Below are 22441 nucleotides of genomic sequence, written 5' to 3'. Positions count from 1 at the left end.
ATAAATCTGCAAAAATGTCAACGATTCTGTGTTTTTCTGTCAATATGGGGTGCTGTGTGTACATTAATGAGGAAAAAAAATTAACTTAAATGATTTTAGCAAATGGCTGCAATATAACAGAGTGAAAAATTTAAGGGGGTCTGAATACTTTCCGTACCCACTGTATATACATATATATATATAAATAACTTTTTTTACAATGATATATATTTAGAGATTTGAATTTGAGAGTGAATTTGAGTTAAATATGCTGTAAAAGAAATGTTAAATACAATATTTATATATAACACATATTGCTTAACATATAATACTTTATTAAATATATAAAGTTTCAGTAAAAACAGCAATATTGTTAAATATTACAGTTTGAAAGAAAAATCTTCCGTTTTATTTTACATTTTAAAATGTAATTCATTCCTGTGATGCAAAGCTGAATTTTCAGCATCATTACTCCAGTCTTCAGTGTCACATGATCCTTCAGAAATCATTCTAATATACTGATTTGCTGCTCAAGAAACATTTATCAATATTGAAAACAAATGCGCAAATAAAGCAACTGTGCATTTTATTAAATGTTATATTAAATTATATTTATATAAACTGCTACCTAAATACTCTGCTCTCTAGTTTGGCCATTGAAAAACCTATATTGGCAGACCACTATTAATGATAAGAGTTAGAGTGTGGGTACATAAGAGGTTAATAACAGGACTAGACCTTCTGTTCAAGGTGTGCTCGGCGCAGTGAGACTTTCTGCTCCAGTTTCTGTTGCTCGCGCTCGTGCTGAGCCTCGGTCTGAATTTTGATCTTGCTCTGGTACGCATTGAGCAACTCCATCTCCTGCTGCAGCTGCTGCCTCAGTGCCTGGCACTCCGCCTCCTGAGCCTCATCCAGACGGAGCTACACAAAAACACACACGTGCGCACGTCAGCTTCAGAAGGTTTACACTACAGCACAGTTGTGGTTAACCATCAATGGCCTTCTTGTACGGGCAACAGTCCGAGACTGGAATTTCAAACAGTTATTGCTTTTTTTTATTTATTTTTTTTATGTTAAATATAAATCTATACGAACTATCAACAAAACAAATGCTCACATTAGCTTTTCCAGAATGGGTTATAAATAACAAATTTTGTTGCATCTTAAAGATGAAATCAAATTTAACCTTTACTTTAACAGAGTGCTTTAGTGACTGTCCACTTTTCATTTTTTCCATTCATTTTCCCATAAGGATTTGAAAAAAGTCTCCATTATAGTGTTAGAAGTCATGAACCAAGCCAACCAGCTACAAGGTGAATTATAACATTACAAACTTTTATCTGAAGCAAAAAATTCAGATAATAATATTTATTTGATATTAAATATTTGAGACGGGAGAGGGCTTTCCTCAAAGAGCGCTTTTGGTGCAATTTGCTCTCTACAACTCTGATTGGTGGAATTTTCTATATAGCATTATGGGTAATGTAGTTTTAGCTGGGTAATTCAGATGTTAAAGAAATACTTTAAAACAAGTTGCAATAATGCAAATGGATGGCTTCAAGAAAAGCATACACCATTGATTAACAACCTTGGAACAGTATTTCTTTACAGGTTTATAAGTAGTCGTTAAAAATCAAATCCTTATGGAGAAAATGAATGGAGTTTTTACTTCTAGAACCCGACTGCTGCACTCTATATACTTTAGCAAACACCATTACAAATATTACAAATGACAAATTATTATCCACCATTTATTCTTTTTCTCTCGAAAATGTCACATTATGGACATTAAATGTTTTGTCAATGATATTCCAAGTGTCTATTCCTATAATTATCTCACATAGACATTAGAATATATGGTTGATGTGAACTCATTGGCCTCTATAATGATTAACAGAGTTGTTTCTTCACTCACTGCCTGTGATGCCATCATCTCGTTGATGCTCTGCTCATACTGCTCAGCCAGGATGGCCAGTTTGCGTGTTTGCTCATCCTTCAGGGCTTTCAGCACCATCTTGTGCTCGCTTTTGGGGGTCACCTCTAGCTGATGGTGCCGCAGGGCCTTGTACTGTTTAGTCTGGACTTTACACGTATCCTGGAACTGTTTCTTTATCTGAAGCTCCATAGCCTGCAGGATACAAGACTCCAAGTTGAATAAACCCAAACTGACAGCCTTTTCAGGACAAAAATAATGATCTAATATGCGTTTTGCCTCAAAGGATGTGAAATGAAGCAAAATATAGTAAGTACATGTAGTTAATTAATATTACTCAGTACTTAAATGTATAATTACACTGTAACAAGAACACCTTAAAATAAAGTGTAATCGTATTTTTCATTGTTAGCTTGTTATCTAACATTAACTAATGTTAATAAATTGAACCTTATTGTAAAGTGTTGTAAAGTGCTTTTTTATATTAAAATGAGCCGAGTACCTATGCAATGTAATGTTTAAATGTTAAATGTTTCTCAGATGAAGACATCAAAGCATCATCAGTTAGTGCTGGGCGGTATACCAGTTCATACCGAATAATTCGGAATACATACCGAATGTTTATTTTTTGTTATGATATGAATTTTTTAAATACTGCAATACTGGTGTATGTCGCTTAAACAACGTTCGGAACGCGACACTGTTTGAAAGGGGTCCCTTTTCACTGTTGCACTGTGGTGAGGGAACAGCTGTATGTGTTACTAAGCGTGAAAGTTTCCTTAACTGAAGCTGTAGAACTAATAGAACGTGATGACACAGAAGAACTCCACAATATCCACATTGACTGCCACAAATTTCCAACGCTCCCTGCCATCAGCTCCCGCGTCTCTCACACACACACACGAGCGTGACTTTAGCACTAGATTTAGCAAATCAGTAGAAAATATGGTTAACACCCGGTCATGCATGAAAAATAAAATACCGTCTTGTACCGTGAAACCGGTATAATTTTGAAAAATACCGTGATATAAATTTTTGGTCATACCGAAATCATCAGACTGATGATCAGCACTATCATCAGTCTTGACTGACCCGCTAATGTTCATAATATCTACCCAGTTAATTTTGCAATCACACTCAGAGAAACAATGAGACCTACATAGATTTTGTAGGTTAAATTAACACTATATATAGCCAAGTAATAAGAAATGCTTTTTTTGCCAGAGTTGGTGGTACCTTGAGGTTCTTGGGCTGCTGCCGTAGTTCGAGCACATGTTTCCTGTGCAGTTCTCTCTCTCTCCGGTTGTTGTATTCGATCTGGTTCTCCAGCTCCGTTTGGTGCTGCAGTCGAATCAGATCCATGCGAAGTTTCTGTAGCGTCTTCAGCTGTCTGTGCTCAAGTTCTTGAGTCGACTCGTCTTGCCTGATCAACATAGCGTGCTCCATTTCCTTCTGGGTCTTCTTCTTATTCAACTCCTGACAGACAGAAAGACAGAAATTAATATTACAATATTAAGTCAATCAAATAATAAGGTCTCTTTTAAATCTACTAATATTAAAAACTGGATTTTTACATATCCTTAAGAAAATGAGTGGTGTTTTCCTGTACAAAAGTTGCCACCACAATGCCAGGGTGTTTGCTAAGGTATTATGACTTTTTTCTAGCCAAATCCTATGTGGACACTTGCCAAGGTCTGTGGCACTTCTAGGTTGTTAGGGTGTTCTTTGTGGTTAACAGGTGATTGTTTAGTTGCCCAAAAGAACCGGTCTCTATGTAATCTCTTAAATTATGATATTCTGGTCACTAGATATGGCAGGGATACCTCCTTCAATATAAATGTAATGTTTTTTGTTTTTCATCTACAGTAATAGCAAACACCTCTTCAACGTGATTCTTCCGTGGGACGAGTTACAGAACAAAGTTAGTGGTTTAAAACAAACCCCTAATAAAAAGTATGCACAACAACAATAATACTAATAGCTTGCCTTAGTAAGCAAAGGTTACAACAGTAAAAGGTATGATCACATGAATGAAACACAATAAAAAAAGGTGTTGATATGCAAGTGAGTCACATTAGTAGAGGCTTTGAGACCAGAACCAAATAGGGAAGACATCCAACACTTGGACCAGGTTTGCAAACCACTGGATTATGCATCATCATATTTGTTGTTTTATAGGCCATATATGGGTTTAGACCCAGTAAAACTTCCGAAGTTTTCCTGCAGAGTAAAGCATTAGATTAAGAGATTTGCACATTGCTGCATTACTTATTTTCAAATCAGATAAATTGAAAACAGTCATCAACCCTGAGAAATGGTTTAAATTTTGCAGTAACCCTGGGAAAAGCCTTCATGTGTTTATCTTGTATATATACATATTCATACACACTACCATTCAAAAGTGTAGGGCCAGTAAGATTTATTTAAAAAAAAACAAATTCTTATGCTCACCAAGGCTGCATTTCTTTCATTAAAAACTAGTAATATTGTAAAAATAGTAATATTGTAAAATTTGGTGCTCAAGAAACATTTAGTATTATCAATCTTGAAATATTCTGTAACATTATACATTTCTTTATGTGTTAATTAATTTATTTAAAACAACAACAACAACAAACAACAATCTTACTGACCCCAAAACTTTGAAATACACAAATTTCAGAGTGCCAAGCAATCTTTTGTCTCTTTTTCTGACTTGAAGCATTTCATCCCCACCTCTCGTAACTGCTCCTGCTCAAACTCGTGCCTCTTGACCATGATCTTGCGTTTGAAGGCCCTGCAGTTCCTATCGTAGAAAGCCCTCTGCTGACCCAGAAGCTGAGCCTCTTCTTCAGCCTGAGAGTGCTGAATGTTCTCCTTGTGCTTGGACAGCCTCTCCTGCTTCTCTTTCTTAGGCGTGCTGTGGTCTTCACTCATTTCCTGAACAAAGAATCATAAGCACCATGAAAAGAGAAAAAGGAATATAAAGAAGGTGATTTTAGACTAAAACTTATTTTTATTCTCAAGAACAACCCTTTTTAAGTCAATATGAAAAGGCATTTGCAACCCATTTTATTCCCGTAATGTGGTGTTTTTCTATACCAAATTTTTGGTAAAAAATAAAAACGTACGGCAGGACTTGATTTTATTAAGGCGAGACACTGCAGGTGAATAGGGTAAAAAAAAAAAAACTAATAGTTATCGCCTTACCCAGCTGATTGATTACATTGATAATTGCAAACATTTTTTGTATTACAAGTTTTCTAAAATGTTAGGTTTAAATATGCAAATTAGTAATTTATTTAATGAAATATGTGCTAATTTGCATACATTTCTAGTACAAAAATCTAAACACTGGATGATGTCAGTTTCAAAATTCTTGTTTAATTTTTTTACATATTAATTAGAGTCAAAAGTTTTTACAGAGGGAAATCTCATTTTTTTCCACTCCATAATTCAGAAAATGCTTAGAACGGACAGAAAACACTACATTTTCACAATTTTGGGGGGAATAGAATGTTGTATATAATCAAGCAAATAATATACGAACAAATCCCTCTGTAAAAACCTTCAGGATATAGACAGGAATAAAAATGTACAGTTCGGTGTGTGTAAGTGCTACTGAAGTGGAGATTTATGGCTCAGTGTAGGAGAAAAAACCCATTTTGAGAAAACGGCCTTTAAAAATACGTATTGTAATTGAAATCTATTGACACAAATAGATAAAGTGCTATAAAAGAAACAATTAACAGTGTCTTTTGGATGTTTTTTTTCCACTAGTCTGAAAAAACACTATGAACAACCAAAAAGCCCAAAATCTCAAACTTGACAGGTGCATGAAAAAAACTGTTTTTGCCTGCAGTGTCTCCCCTTAATTGGATCAAAGTCTTTTCTATAAGACGCAGCTGGGAAAGAAATAAAAAAAATAGTTGGCTTGATAAGTTGAAAGTTGAAAATTTTCTTTGGAATAATATTAATTTTCTTGTAAATGGGGTCAATTTTAGTTTCAACTTGTAGGAATTAGACAAGAACCTCTTTGATCTTCTCCTTGCACAGCTTATACTGTTTCTTCTGGTTATCAAGGAAGTTGGTGAGCTCTTTCTTCTGCTGAGCCATGATTTGCTGCTGGAACTTCTTCTCATCAGCTCCCAGTGTTTTCATCTGAGGAACATAACACAGATTTATCATTAATATCACTGTAAATTTCATTGCAACTTCAGTGTGTGACAGATTTTTTTTTTTATGTTAAAACAACTCCTGAGGAAAATGAACTAAAACCACACAGTTCCATTTTCTTCTCTGGCTTCATTAACATACTAATCAACATATGCTACATGAATAATTAGCATGCATCCCTTGGCTATTTACATGTTTAACATGCAATATGGAAAATAATAATATAAATTGGGGCAGTTTTCACATGATCTACATGAACTTTTGAACTAATTTCTTTTTTCAACTTTGTACAGAGATTTTATAACAGAATTTATCGTTAAGAGGTTAATGTAATGATATTTTGGCCAATCACTGTTTTCAGTCAACATCATGTCTATTTTAATTGACCAATATTTGATTGGATAGTAACTATAAACTCTTTGGATCTCAGTAGAAGAATAAAGAACGATCACCCACTTCTTTGTCCGTTTGGATGGCGTGCTTCTTGGCAAGTTTCTCCAGCTCAATGAAGGCATTGTTGGCGTGGGTTTCCAGTTCTTTTTGGAGCTTCAGTCTGTGCTCATCCATCTCTGCCTTCAGCTTGTTCTCCAGAGCAATCAGCTGCTTCTGGTGTTGCCGTCGCATGCGTTTGTACCCGGACATCTGCTCTCGGAGCTCATTTTCCTGCTCATGTTCGTGGATCTGACGCGTTACCTAGATGGAAAAGAACTTGGTCAGTGAAGGTGAACTTTTGAGATGATTATGATGAGATTTTGTCAGTGTAGCAAAATCAACCCACAGTTCTTGGGAAGAACTGACGACTGAATGATGGTGACCAAAGGTTGTGCTAACTCTACAAATTTGGTAAATGGTGGAAATTTTAAGACATTGTCAGATCATTCAAAATTAGGTATCAGGTTACATGCATTTCCCTTCTTGAAAATTTCTCCCAATTTTGTCCATTTTTAATCCCTATTGGCACCTTTTGGACTGTCACCTGTGGGAATGTTTCTAAAGCATCCCCATGAAAATATCTCGGGAAATGTGAGGATCCGGAAAGAGAAACGAGAAATAGTCCAGTGGAATAAGTCATTAGATAATGTCCATTGAATTGTGTAACCAGATCACAAGATGATCAGTGTCATCTTCTCACATTATATGAGAGCAGAATAACCAGAAAAAGCCATGAACTCTACAGCAAAGCAATTGATAAGACTAAACGTTCTTGTGACATCAAAGGCACATGACAGCAAGCACTATAGCACTATATTATTACACGGACAAATTAAAATAGAGCATGATGGAAAATTGACCATCTAGTCCATCAAAACAAAGGATAATTATTAATTGAACTGCAATAAGAGGAAAAGTTGCAATTGTGAAAATTACACATCTCAACATTGCCTTTGTGCATTTTCTAGATCTGAAAGGTCATAGATGCCACTAAATATATAAATGAAATCAGAAAAACCCCACCGTTCCCTTGATTTCTGCAAATCCCCGGAAGACAAACCTGGAAGAAGGGCGTGTCCAGATCAAACTGTTCGTTGAGTTTCTCGTAACTCCCACCTGAATTCCTCAAGCCAAACATGTTGGCGAAATAAACAACCCGTGAGAACATTGAGAGTCGCCTGCACTACATCCCCCAAAAGCACTCGCTCATAACCCACCAGGAGAGAAAGAGAGAGCGAGAGAGGGATGGGGATAAAGAGAGAGGACACGAACACTGCTTCTCCTCTCTCCTCGCAGGTGCGCCGTGAATGAATGAGGTTCTCAGAGAGGCCTGGCCCTGCACATGGGCTAAGCAGCGTTTAGTAGGCCAGTCACATGAGATGCCTGTTGAAGGGGGAAATTTCCTAATCACCCTGAATCAGTAGCCCCACTGTAACCTCAGTCACCAAATCCAATCGCTTGCTGCCCAAATGCCCCTATCAGCCACACCAAAGGGGCATGTGATAGCACTAAACCCCGGTGGCACAGGAAGAATGGGAAGGAGTGACAGAAGCACTTCCAGGTTAAAGGTAACACAGATGGGCACACTAACTGGTTTCAAATTCAACTTCTGACCATTTCAAATCAAATCTTAATACATGCTTACATGGCATGAGGTGTTAATGTGTTCAACGGGCATTTTAAAGCTCGGTGGAAAGGCAAGGCGGCAATTTTTTTTAATTGATACGTTTTAATACTGAACAAAATGTAGCTATTTATAATCAACATCACCCTGACTTATTTGTTTTTAGGATAATTATGCTAAAAATTCCTTCTACGATATGTAGAAGCTGCCTTCTAAAGCAGCATCGGATACATCCCTCACTCAAATGCAATCCCAGAATGCACTGCAACAAAGTTAGTGAAAAATATTACCTAAGGTTGCAGACGAGTTGTGAGAAATATCATCAATGAACTATATTCCAATAAAATGCGGTCTTTGGTCACTTTGGTACTATTACATTTAAGGTCAGTTTTTTTTTTTTTTTTTTTAAGAAATTTATACTTTTATTCAGCAAGGACGCATTACACTGATCAAAAATGTAAAGACTTATAATGTTACAAAATAATTGCTGTTCTTTTGAACGTTCTCTTTATTCTTTCTTGAGCAACAAATCAGCATATCAGAATGATTTCTGAAAGATCATGTGACACTGAAGACTAGAGTAACAGCTGCTGAAAAATCAGCATTGCCATCACAGGAATAAATTACTTTTTAAAATGAACAGTTATTTTAAAATGTAATACCATTTCACAATATTACTGTTTTACTAAATGATAAAATAAATGCAGCCTGGCAATGAGAATTCTTTAAAAAAAAATCCCAAACTTTTGAACGGTTGCATAACTGTACGTTTATTAGGGAATCATGCTTTAATTTGGCAAAAGCTAATGTAAAATTCTATTGGAATCAATTATGAGTCAAGTCTTTGGTGTGTTTTTTTGTGAAATGAGGTATTTGGACCACACAAACAGCTCTCCTCACATGAACACCAGAGACTTGCAGAGTTGCTGCCCATGTAGATCAGCCACTTATGGGCAGACCCAGACAGAAAATCACATTTGCATATTTTTTGGGTACAAATAATGGCTTTATCACTTGTAAAAAGACTAAGAGAACTACATTCTTATTAGTAACTACAGTTATTATGAAATCAGTCACAAAGCGTGGCTGTGGAACTTTGTGAATGATGATCGTATATTCTGCAGAAATATGACTTTTCCAAGAGCGCTTAAGAGATTCTATGACTGTTAGGATGCTGCCTTAGAACGTGACAGCCTATGTAGGGAGTAGACAGCATGGTAGTACACTAGGTTTTGAAAGAAAGCTGAGGAGCCAATGTAAATCCAAACTGAGCAGGAAACAACAAAATAAAAAATGGCTGGAGAACGAAACAAAGAAACAAAAATGTGAGCTATATGTAGGCCATCAACTGGAGATAGTACATTTAATACTATCTACATTTAGTACTCTCTCTAGTTAGTACATTATCAGATAGTACATTTACAACCTGTAACAAACCTCTGTTCTTATGCATCTAAGACATTCTCACGTTCCCTTTCATTCCTATAGTTTTGCCAATAAATCTACATAATTTCATTCATTCAATACGTCTTCCCCTCTCACCTTCTGCCTTTTGTCTTCCCTCCTTTTTCCTGTCTCACTTTCTTTCTACACCTCACCCCTCCTCTACAGCTTTCCATATGAAACACAAAGAGAGTATCTTTCCCTGCATAGCCCAGATCCTTGAGTCTCATTCCACACAACAGTAAAAACCTGTATCAATAAATAAAAAGTGCACACTTGATTCCACCAACAAGTCGATGGAAAAAAAATAAAAAATAGGACGGTGCACCATGCCCATAAACCCACTAAAGCCAAACTCCTTTGTGATCATCTGAAATGATAGATGAGTGTCTGTAGTATCAGACAAAGTCCACTGCGGTTGTCTGCCCCTAGAGGGTGCTCATACTCCAGCGAAACGGGGCAAAAACAAGTGACATCATCATTTAAACCAAGCATACTGGGATCGACTACATTGCCTGCCCGTGATCTCCATTTATTCATCAATTAGGGTGGAAGTGGTTGTATCACAATAGATTATTTTTCATGCTTAATAGCATAATGGATTCTTTATTTGTGTAGTAAATGTCTGACATTGACCAAAAACGGAGATTTTTCCCGAAACCCTACAGGACTAAGAATATCCTTTTGTGTTGGATCATAACGTCTTAACTAATAGTAGACAACAACGCCAATGACTCGTGTTAGGAGTGCAGCTGGCTATTGACTGAATCAAGTTGCCTTGACAACAGACGTGAGAGTGAAGGAGAAAAGTAGGACTGTTTTTGTCTCAAACCGTTGTGTCAAATAAAGAGAGGGTTAAACGGGAAAAGGAGGCAAAGACCACAGAGAGAGAGCGAGAGAAAGAGAGAAATGACCGCAGTGTATTAAAGCAAAAGGATGAAAGAAAAAGAAAGAGTAAAGCAGGAGAGGAGGGGGGATGAGAGGATGACAGTAAGGATGATGTCATTCTTTTTCCTCACCAGTGAGGCTGACTTGATGGTGGCGAAGCGCTCACGGTTTTTATAATTATGAGCCTGAGCTCTTTCCGATGAGGACGGTCGCAGGTCCGACCGGTGGTCCCGATGAGGAACGTCATCAGGGATATACTGATGATCCTGAGGACAAAAAGCACATAAAACCAGTCAAGGATTTGGTGTCACAACATAATCTCTTGAGGATTTATCCGAAGCGACTTGTGGTCCATTCAAGCTATACATCTTCCCTATCAGAGCCGCAGCAGGAGTTTTATTTCCTGTTGCTGTAGGATCAGCAGAGACAATTCAGCATGAGAATATTCAATACCAACAGGCTCGCTATCTTAAAATATCTTCATTAATTGACCCACAAGCTTAGTCCACCTGAAGCGTTCATATTCCTGAGGGTTTTGTCTTCTCTCAGTGAGCACAATGAAAGCTGTTCAGTTCCCCTAAAGTCAATACATATTTCTCCTGAATGCTGATGTAATTTCCTTGAGGACAGGAAGTGTCAATCAGTCAATCACGTGTGTGCAAGTGGATGTGAACTTCCAAAATCACATACTTTCAGAGCATGTTATTGCTATTTAAATAACATGCTATTTAAAAAGCAATAAAAAAGCTGATTGACTGTACTTGTTTGTAGGGCTTCACAATTTGCCCCCAAAATGTGTGATTTTATGTCAATGACAACAACAATAATAATATTATTATAATATTATTATTATTATCAAATAAAAAAAATTACAAAATATTTCACAGTAAAAAAATGAAGTATTTAAGAAAAATAACAATACAAATAATATTTTACAGTACAACTGTAAAATTACAATATTAATGTTCATGGATGTTTGCATATTTGTTAAATTAAACTGCAGCCTTTGTGATTTACAAATTGCACTTATCTATCGCACAATTTCAGTTTTATTTCGATAAATTGTGTAGCCATAGTATAAACATGTTGTCATTGACTTTTGACTCTTATGTTCTTTGACTATGACATACTTGCAACAACTGCGAAAATTATTTGCCTGAGTGTTGTTAGACAAGCACAATTTAACCACAAGGAACAACAGTTTTAGTTCCTATAGCACTTACTTACTATACAGTATATTGCAGTCTCAAGCACATTTGGTGAACTTTATATTTTAAGAGAACATTAAATCTACTATTAACTTTAAGTATACCTTCTCTGTGCCCTGAAAGTCTGCGTGTACCATTAAAATTGTAACAAGCCAGTCTTCTGCGATTTAAATAGCTTGACTGAGAGAGAAAAACATAGTCTGGTCTGGAAAGCATATGTTCTATTTTTGTTTGTCAGCATCAAAGTATGGTAAGCATTTAAAAATGAAAAATAAAAAAAGGACTGCACTGCATTTTTAAAAGTTTGGGAGATTTCTGAAGGTGTGTATGTCTGGGACCTTTTTGTGGCGCGTGGAAGACTCTAGGGTGCTGTCGTAGTCGTGGTGCAGCTCGGAGCAGGAGTCATCTGGCACCTCCTGCAGGCTGTTGACGCTGCTGCTCTGACTGCCGGTGCTAACGGAGGTGCTGGGGATGGAATGATTACTGCCCAAACTGTTCATCTTACAGCCTGCCTGATCGCCATCCTGTGCAAAAGACAGAGAAATACACACAGAGAAACTGATCACCATCCTTTTTGAAAACCCATATTTATTTCAATTACTAAAAGCACTTTACACATCTCATTGCAAGGCCTGTAATAGCAGTTATTTGTTGAACAGAGACACATTCACACCATTACTGAAAGCCCTCCTGCCACTTAATAGTTCAATGTTGTTCAAAATAGTGTGTAGTCCTACCTTTAACGTAGTTCAAGAAAACATATAGTTCCATGTACTTTTCGTTGCAATTCAGTAGTCTGCAGTATATACTTCCGTAAAATATATAGTTGTTCTGTATAGTAGATAGTTCAGTATAGTATCAAATTTTAAATATATCTACACTTAAGTTTAGTATATTTTCACTATAGTTCAGTAGGTTATTACATTTACGCATTTAGCAGATGTTTTCATCCTAAGCGAGAGTTTAGTATAGTATATAGTTATACCTTAAGTTTATTTCAATTTGGGGTTAAATTTGGGGTCAGTAAGATTATTTTTTACAACTTATTGTTTTTGAAAAAGTCTCTTATGCTCCCCAAGGCTGCATTTATTTGATGAAAAGCATAGTAAAAATGGTAATTTTGTGAAATATTGTTATAATTTAAAATAATCGTTTTTTATTTTAGTACATTTTAAAATGTAATTTATTCCTGCGAAGGCAAAGTTGAATTTTCAGCAGCCATTACTCCAGTCACTGGAAACCATTACACATTTTGTTCCAGGAATCTTAATTTGAGATAGATTATGTATTTATTATTATTATTATTTAGAAATGCAAGTATCTTTACTTTCACTTCTGATCAATTTAATGCATCCTTACTGAACTATATAGTACCTTCAGTTTAGTTTAATATAGTTCATAATTCAGTCTAGTACTGTATATGATACAATATACTTTTAAGTAAATTATTTATAATGTAGTCAAGTTTAGTTTATTATCTCTTCAGTCTAGTTGGGGCCCTTTTTGTCTATCCATCCATTAAAATGGAAAGACTGACATGATATCCATCTGTAATCACAATTTTTTCTGATAACTCAAAACTGATGTTAACAAAGCATAGGTGGCAAACATGTAAAGGACATTTTTAAGCAAGAGAAACCAGTGGCTGTTGTGTATAACATGTAGCCACATGCAACAGCAGGAAGCACGCTGACCACTATGAAACTCACACAGGCAGTATGAAGTCAACGTGTGTATGACACTCAAGGGGGCCTTTTATTTCTCAGAGTATTTCCTGTACCCACCTCCTCCTCTTCCTGAGACTCCCCCATTGGGCCGTTGTGTTTCTCTTGGTAGAGGATTTTTTTCATTTTACGGTACTGCAGGTTGTCCAGCTCTCTGACTGCATCCTTCGTCCTCTGGATCAGATCGATGAGGACCCGTGTAGGACGCTCTCTCCTCACAAACTCATGCTGGAACGGACAAAGAGGGACAGAGAGTGCATTTTTTAAATTAAATGTTTTTGCAATTTTAACCTTGCTAAGGCAAATGAAAAGAGCAATACGTGATGATCAAATGTACAAACACAGCTTCTGTGTGTAAACATCCCGATCAATCAGACTTCACCCTCAGATTCTGGGTTTTATATCAATTTATGGCTCGCTAAGAGGAAAATGTGTTTTTATTTGGCCCTGTGTTCACCTAAAAACTACACAAACTGCATTCATTTCACAAAAGCAAATATTTTAGGAGTAAAATTTGGGGGTTAAGCATGATGCAATTCAACTGCCATGAAATAAACCCACAGTCTCAATCCTCTCAGCATGCCAGATTACTCCACTTGCGCTCTGAATTACGTCATTTCGTGTTCGCCCTTTGCTCACCAGAGGGTGCTCATGTGTAATGTGGCCTTGAGTGGACATATGTCACATGGAGGAGGGTGTCTGACATGGCTGGCTAAATGAGGACTTGATCTCACCTCCTCAATGGAAATAAAAAGACAACAGACTCGAGTCACAAGTGGCTGCATGTGTGCATGTTAACTGGGTTCGCAAAACCGTGCTCCGTAAACCACAAACCAAGAGTCTTTGAAAACTAATTGGTCGTGTTGCAGTTCTTTCCATTACTCAACTGGGCCAACTGGGAGTCATTTATTCATTTATTTATTTGGGAGAAAACTGTTAGAAGGACAATCCAAAATCCAAATCAAAGCCTGTCCGATTCCTCGAAACAGCCACTCTTGAATATTTACGGTAAATCCTCCTTCTGGGACTCTTTACAGCAACTTTTCCTCTAAAACATGCATCATGAAGATCTTCTTTTATGCACCTACTCTAAAACTCTTCTTCTTGGTAATTTTTTTTGTATTTCCAGTCATAAACCATTCTCATAAACCTGATCAAAGTAGACTGGTTCCTTGTTTTTGCATGGCTTTGTTGTTAAGTTAATACATGTTATTCATTTGACAATATATCTTTTACTCTAAAGGAATACGCTTTCTTATTGGACTGTTTGAGGTGGACTGGTTAATTCTAAACATTTATTAACTGTAAAAAATAAAGTTGACTGCTCTAAATTCCACTTATTCATTTGATTTTTCTATTCATCAAAGAATCCTGGAAAAAATAACAATCCTGACAAAAATATTAAGCAGCATAACAGTTTTCAACACTGATAATAATACGACATGTTTCTTGAGCACCAAATCAGCATATTAGAATGATTTCTGAAGGATCGTGTGACACTGAAGACTGCGGTAATGATGCTGAAAATTCAGCTTTGAATCACAGGAATAAATAATATTTTAAAATATATCAAAACAGAAATCAGTTTTAAATTGTAATAATATTTCAAAATATTACTGTTTTTACTGTATTTTTAATCAAATAAATGCAGCCTTGGTGAGCATACAAGATATCTCACCAACCCAAAACTTGTGAATGATTGAAAAAGCTAAATTGTTCAAGGTGGACTGGTTAATTATAAATGTTCATTAACAGTCAACAAAACCAATTTTTCAGTCATTTGACAAAATCTAAACAACTCTAAAGCATAAACCCATCTTGGAAGCCTAATCAACATTGGTTCACACTTTGATTGCTTTCAATAACTCTTGATAAATGTTAACCACTCTGTCAACATCCATGGAGAGTGATTTGGAATGGAATCACAAATTTAGTTGACAACACATTTAGTTTAAGCAGGTCATGTCTGTGCTGCGAGCGGGTAAAACACTGTAGAGCAAACGGCTCAACCGTTAAGCTCAGCAAAGACAGTAACAGCTAACAGCTCGGCTTCCCGATGATAACATAGATAAGCATTCACCACTCTAAACGGGCATCTGTGACTGACCAGCATGGGAGGAATCTAATCTACAGGATTATCCCATTTAAATGGAGGAAATTACATAATCTGAAGTCTTGCAGAGAGTCAGCGCTAACTGTCAGATCGTGAGTGATATCCACTGCTCGTTCTAAATCGACAAGACCTCTATAGGTCAAGAATTGAGGTGGATTTAGACCCCATATGAGATTAAGACAGCAGTTGGGACACGGCAAATGGTGGGAACAGAATAAATGAATGCTAGACTCAGATTAATGACCTCTTTTCGGTCTTAAGGAGCTTGAAAGGACAGTCTTGAGGTATTAAGAGAGAAATGGGAGAGCAAAACTGGGTCGAAATTAATTTTTTCCCCCAGTTTCAACATCTGCATGGACTAGGTTGCAGAAAAGACCAGTGGCGCCTGCAGCTGTTTGGCTGTATGAACCATGAGCTCTCAGACTGATCTGACAAAGGTTTTCCATGAAATTATCGGTGATCATGCATGACCCAAATTTTGGATGACTGATTTAGTCATTATTATTTTGAGTCAGTTTTTTCTTTTTAGTGAATTGGCCAAACGAGTTTGCAAAACAGTCTGATACAATTCTTTTGTTGATCCTGGATATAGGCCTAGTCCAAAAATATAGACTAAACCCAATCCCTACCCCTAAACCTAACCCTACCCATAATTTATTCCTAAAATCAGTGTGAAATGATAGCTGATTACCAAGGGTGTAGAAGCACCTAACCCTGATTGTAAGCCTAAAACAGATATTTCCTGTAAAGTTATCCCTCAATTCTGATTGGTTAATTGGAATGTTCTAATACGACATGTTTCTTGAGCACCAAATCAGCATATTAGAATGATTTCTGAAGGATCGTGTGACACTGAAGACTGCGGTAATGATGCTGAAAATTCAGCTTTGAATCACAGGAATAAATAATATTTTAAAATATATCAAAACAGAAATCAGTTTTAAATTGTAATAATATTTCAAAATATTACTGTTTTTACTGTATTTTTAATCAAATAAATGCAGCCTTGGTGAGCATACAAGATATCTCACCAACCCAAAACTTGTGAATGATTGAAAAAGCTAAATTGTTCAAGGTGGACTGGTTAATTATAAATGTTCATTAACAGTCAACAAAACCAATTTTTCAGTCATTTGACAAAATCTAAACAACTCTAAAGCATAAACCCATCTTGGAAGCCTAATCAACATTGGTTCACACTTTGATTGCTTTCAATAACTCTTGATAAATGTTAACCACTCTGTCAACATCCATGGAGAGTGATTTGGAATGGAATCACAAATTTAGTTGACAACACATTTAGTTTAAGCAGGTCATGTCTGTGCTGCGAGCGGGTAAAACACTGTAGAGCAAACGGCTCAACCGTTAAGCTCAGCAAAGACAGTAACAGCTAACAGCTCGGCTTCCCGATGATAACATAGATAAGCATTCACCACTCTAAACGGGCATCTGTGACTGACCAGCATGGGAGGAATCTAATCTACAGGATTATCCCATTTAAATGGAGGAAATTACATAATCTGAAGTCTTGCAGAGAGTCAGCGCTAACTGTCAGATCGTGAGTGATATCCACTGCTCGTTCTAAATCGACAAGACCTCTATAGGTCAAGAATTGAGGTGGATTTAGACCCCATATGAGATTAAGACAGCAGTTGGGACACGGCAAATGGTGGGAACAGAATAAATGAATGCTAGACTCAGATTAATGACCTCTTTTCGGTTTTAAGGAGCTTGAAAGGACAGTCTTGAGGTATTAAGAGAGAAATGGGAGAGCAAAACTGGGTCGAAATTAATTTTTTCCCCCAGTTTCAACATCTGCATGGACTAGGTTGCAGAAAAGACCAGTGGCGCCTGCAGCTGTTTGGCTGTATGAACCATGAGCTCTCAGACTGATCTGACAAAGGTTTTCCATGAAATTATCGGTGATCATGCATGACCCAAATTTTGGATGACTGATTTAGTCATTATTATTTTGAGTCAGTTTTTTCTTTTTAGTGAATTGGCCAAACGAGTTTGCAAAACAGTCTGATACAATTCTTTTGTTGATCCTGGATATAGGCCTAGTCCAAAAATATAGACTAAACCCAATCCCTACCCCTAAACCTAACCCTACCCATAATTTATTCCTAAAATCAGTGTGAAATGATAGCTGATTACCAAGGGTGTAGAAGCACCTAACCCTGATTGTAAGCCTAAAACAGATATTTCCTGTAAAGTTATCCCTCAATTCTGATTGGTTAATTGGAATGTTCTTCCAGGATCAACAAGGATGTTGATCCAGGAACATGTTGTACTTGGTGAAACCACGGTCACCGTATCGAGATACACAGAGAACAAATGGCACTGGATGAAGTGGATATTCACCAAAAAAAATTAAACTAAAGGCTACTTTTTGAGAATTCAGCCACTGCTATGTCATGTGAATAAGCAGCCATTCATGTCGAAAGTGGGTCCATCTGTGCTGTTTTTCAGTTGTTTTCATGTTGAACATGCACTAGATGGATGTCTTTGGTAATTTTGTTACTTTTTGCTGCTTTCGGGTTTAAAAATGTTTAAAATGAGTGCACAATAGATACATGAATACTACAAATACTCAAGAAAATTAAAGGAATATTTCAGCCAAAAATTGATTTGTTTCATGCACACGATCACAATGTGGATTATTGTGATGTTTTTATCAGTTGTTTGGACTGAAATGACTGACAGCACCCATTAACTACACAGGATCCATTGGTGAGCAAGTGATGAGATGCTAAATTTCTCCAAATCTGTTCCCATTAAGAACAAACTCATCTACATCTTGGATGGCCTAAGGGTGAGTACTGTACATTTTCAGCAAATTTTCATTTTTGAGCTAACGATTTCATTGCAACTTCTGAATTTTAACGTTTAAATTTTAACATGAGCATATATAAAAAAACAAACAAAAAAAAAAAAAAGACGCCAGTATCCCATTCCACCCTGGGCGGCCCACCCCTTGTGAGGTTGTGCCTGAAGTGAGCGCCTACCATCGACACTAAGCTCTCAGGGCTAAATAGGATTACCCGTGTCCACCAATGAGATCAACCGTAACCTGTAACATGCACCCACACAAACAGACCCATACAATGCACAAACAAACAAACAAATCACATTGGTAGCACTATCCCTTAATGATCAAGTATCCAGAGCTTCCCTGCAGCCAATAATCAACCATATCCCAACTGTACTGCTTACATTCTATCACACATTTATTTCGGTGATGATTTAAATCCATAAGCCTCCCACCACAGCACGATATCAAGAACATTAGTCACCGCGCAGCAATATGTCCACCTACAGCCACAGTGATTCGGTTGAGAGAAAGTCATGGTTAGATTAGTTATGTTAGACACGCACAATCAAAAATTCCTCCTGCTTTTATTAACCCTCCAAGGATGTAGTTGGCACAGGAAGTGAGCAAATGAAAAAAACAGAAAGCAGAATGACATACTCTGTGGGTTGAGCGCTTGGCTGTGCATAAGAAAACGTGTATGAGTGTGAGTCAGCAGGGATGGATGAGTAAGGAACCCACTGTCATGAGGGCAGGAAGTACTGACAGATATGGCGAAGAGGAAGTGCACTAACCAACTGCACAGGGGCGTCTTTATCTCTTCGAAAGTGCAGATATTGACGTTTTTACAAATGACACATGATGAACTGGGGTTTGGGAATGTGTGGGTGTACGTTACTAAGGCGGTTACTCTGTAATCAAATGGACAGCAGAGTTTCCTGTGCTACAAACATATCACTAGTTTAACTAACAAGATGAAAAGGGGGAAAAACCAGAAAGCAATATATACTAATGCCTGCTATACAGCCTGTCACAGAAACACTGAAAATGCAACATGTACACTACAGGTCAAAAGCTTGACGTCTGTAAGATTTTTTTTTAAATGTTTTTAAGGCTGCATATATTTGATAAAAATACAGTAAAAGCAGCAATATTGTCAAATCTTATTACTATTTAAAATAACTGTTTTCTTTTTATATATATTTTAAAATGTAATTTGTTCCTGTGATGGCAAAGCTGATTTATAGCTCCATAAACATTTATTATTATTACGATGTTGAAAACAGTTGTACTGCTTATTATTTTTGTGCGAAACAATGAGCAATGTTTTTTTCTTTGATGAATAGAAAGTTCAAAAGAACAGCATGTATTTGAAATAGTTTTTTTTTGTAATTTAAACAATGTAAAACTCTCACCTTTGATCATTTTAATGCATCCTTGCTGATTGAAAGTATTAATTTATTTAAAAAAAAATAAAAATGAAGCACTGAACTTGTGTTATGAATTGCACAATTTATGAATGACAAATTCCAGAAATACAACACAAGAAATTAAGCTTGTTTAGCTAGTTTGCACACACTGGTAATTAATGCTTTTCAAGCAACCGCTCTTGAAGACTCCGGGTGTGTGTTCACGGTGTGTGTGTTCACTGCTGTGTGTGTGCACTTTGGATGGGTTAAATGCAGAGCACTAATTCCAAGTATGGGTCACCATACTTGGCCACATGTCACGTCACATGTCACGTCTAAAAAAAAAAGAAGACTGCTAAGAAAGTCTATTATTGTGACTGTATCTATTTCTGATAAACCTGCTCATAAGTGACACGTAAAAACTAAAACTCTGGTTGACCACTTTACATCGCAGACAGTCTCTTCCGGTGTAATTCTGTAGTTCTTTGCTACAATCAGCTGTAATGTAGACCTGATCCTATGCCATTTGTCAAAGGTCTCACTACGTGAGATTAAGCTGCTTAAGAAGTTTACATTTCTGAGCCTAAACGCAACAGAACGTGACTCAGAGTGGGAATGAATTAACAGTATTGTGTGGGCACTCAGAAGTCGTGCTTGAACTTCGATGAGCAATGCTTATGAGTGACTTTATATGTGTCAACACTGTGTGAATGCGATTACTCACCCGCAGGAGTTCTGCTGAGGAGGGTCTGTCCTGAGGAATTTTTAGTAGGCAGTAGTCAACGAAACTCCGGAATGCATCCGACCTTCACAAAATACAAACAACAGTTACAGTATTATGCACTTTTGTAATGTACAAATAAATTACAAACATACTTGAAGCAATATTTACAGTAAACATTGAGTGTGTTACATGTTAATAAATGTTTTTAAAACAAAGCATAAACTGTTCTTTATACACTACCATTCACATTACCTTATAAATTGGTCAGTAAAGATTTTCTTTTTGTCAAAAGAAATTAATACTTTTATTGAGCAAGGGTGCATTAAACTGATCAAAGTGACAGTAAATATTTATAATGTTACAAAAAATGTTATAAAAAAAAAATCCTGTTCTTTTGAACTATTCAAAGCATCCTGAAAAAAAAAAAAACACAAAAATATTTAGCAGCATAAATATCAACATATCAAAATTGATAACTATTTCTTGCACTGCAAATCAGCATATTACAATGTGTTCTGTAGGATCATGTGACTCTGAAGACTGGAGTAATGACTGATGAAAATTCAGTTTTGTATCACAGCAATAAACTGCATTTTAAAATCTATTGAAACAGAAAACAGTTATTTTAAATTTTAATAATTTATCACAATATTACTGTTTTTCCTGTATTTTTAATTAACCTAAGAGACTTCTTTTAAAAACATTTATAAAAAATTTAAGGTAGTGTGTGTGTACATATATATATATATATATATATATATATATATATATATATATGGCTTCATATTGACTTTATAACATACATAATCTTTCTCAATTTCGGAAAGGATTCTTTCTTGTACTATTATGTACACTGCAAAAGTATTGCATGTACGTATCTCCTTCACATAAAATCTGTGAGTAAATGTGTGACACCCTCAACAATATTCTGGCACATTCAGACAACCTTTCAATTTCCAGATCTATTGACTAAAGGCAACACTGTTTGAAAGACCAGCAGGCTTTCATTTTGCTGCAGGTCAGAGAGTTGAGGGGCACCAAAAGTTTGCTTGTGCATTAATGCACAAGATCATGAATTATAAAGAGCTGGCAGTTGGGGTCAGAGGTATAGCATAACACATTTAAAGTGTGATAAGAGTGCGTGGTTGAGAGAGTATATACGTTTGACAAGTAGGAGTATATATATTTCTGTTTTGTGATTGTGTAGAAGGACACTCACCACTCATTGGACTGTAAGGAGGGAGAGTCGTTTTGGGCGATGTGGTATAAGGCACTCATAGCGTTCATGTTGAAGAGAGGAGGCTTGCGTTCAGCTAGAAAACAGCAGAGGTGTAAAAACTAAAAAAATCATCAAATGTGCTGAAATTCTCAAACTGAAAATTTGTGACATTACATAGATTGTGAATACATGCATATGCATATGTACATATGCAAGTTATTTCAAACATGTCAATATTTAGACTAAATCCCAGTTTGCCTTTTATAGCATGCAATGTTAGGAGCAGTGCACTCTTAAAAATAAAGTTTCTCTATTGACATTGATGGTTCCATGACAAAACTTTAACATCCATGGAACATTTGCATTGCACCAAAGGGTCTTTATAATGGAAAAAAGGTTTCACAGATAATTAAGATAATAAGAAACAAGAAAAAATGGTTCTTTTAAGAACCGTTCATCGAAAGGTTCTTAGAGGAACCAAATATGGTTCTCCTATGTGGCATTGTTGCGAAAACCCGCTTTTGGAACCTTTATTTTTAAGAGGGTGTGTTTAAAACCACAGTTTTGAAAACGGAATGTCATCTGAGTAATATGCTATTTCCATATTACACATATTACAAGTATGTACTGATCAAGGAAGTACATGACAGTTCTCTAATGCGACAAAAATAAAAATTGATGAAGTTGTATAATCTGTGTATCCTTCGATCATTCGTTTTTTTATTTAATATTGAAAGTAGAAAAATGAGAAAACGGCTCCTTTTTCGTTTTTTTCCAA

At 36.4% G+C, this 22441-nt stretch overlaps 1 protein-coding gene across 1 annotated transcript in view; it reads right to left on the bottom strand.

The window, feature by feature from the left end:
• taok3a (TAO kinase 3a) overlaps positions 1 to 22441 on the bottom strand; it is an 86036-nt gene that overhangs the window by 2583 nt on the left and 61012 nt on the right. The window contains exons 11-20 of the mRNA XM_016497939.1: positions 20445 to 20526; positions 13447 to 13614; positions 12001 to 12186; positions 10586 to 10720; positions 6524 to 6760; positions 5924 to 6052; positions 4628 to 4831; positions 3149 to 3388; positions 1895 to 2107; positions 718 to 900 (exon numbers count right to left, since the gene is read on the bottom strand). Coding sequence (XP_016353425.1) covers positions 718 to 900; positions 1895 to 2107; positions 3149 to 3388; positions 4628 to 4831; positions 5924 to 6052; positions 6524 to 6760; positions 10586 to 10720; positions 12001 to 12186; positions 13447 to 13614; positions 20445 to 20526 — 1777 coding nt within the window. The remainder of the gene's footprint in view (positions 1 to 717; positions 901 to 1894; positions 2108 to 3148; positions 3389 to 4627; positions 4832 to 5923; positions 6053 to 6523; positions 6761 to 10585; positions 10721 to 12000; positions 12187 to 13446; positions 13615 to 20444; positions 20527 to 22441) is intronic.

The sequence above is a fragment of the Sinocyclocheilus anshuiensis genome, unplaced genomic scaffold (genome assembly GCF_001515605.1).
Source record: "Sinocyclocheilus anshuiensis isolate Anshui unplaced genomic scaffold, SAMN03320099.WGS_v1.1 scaffold1276, whole genome shotgun sequence".
Taxonomy (NCBI): domain Eukaryota; kingdom Metazoa; phylum Chordata; class Actinopteri; order Cypriniformes; family Cyprinidae; genus Sinocyclocheilus; species Sinocyclocheilus anshuiensis.
The sequence above is the reverse complement of the archived record's forward strand: the minus strand, read 5'-3'. Positions and strand labels throughout refer to the sequence as shown.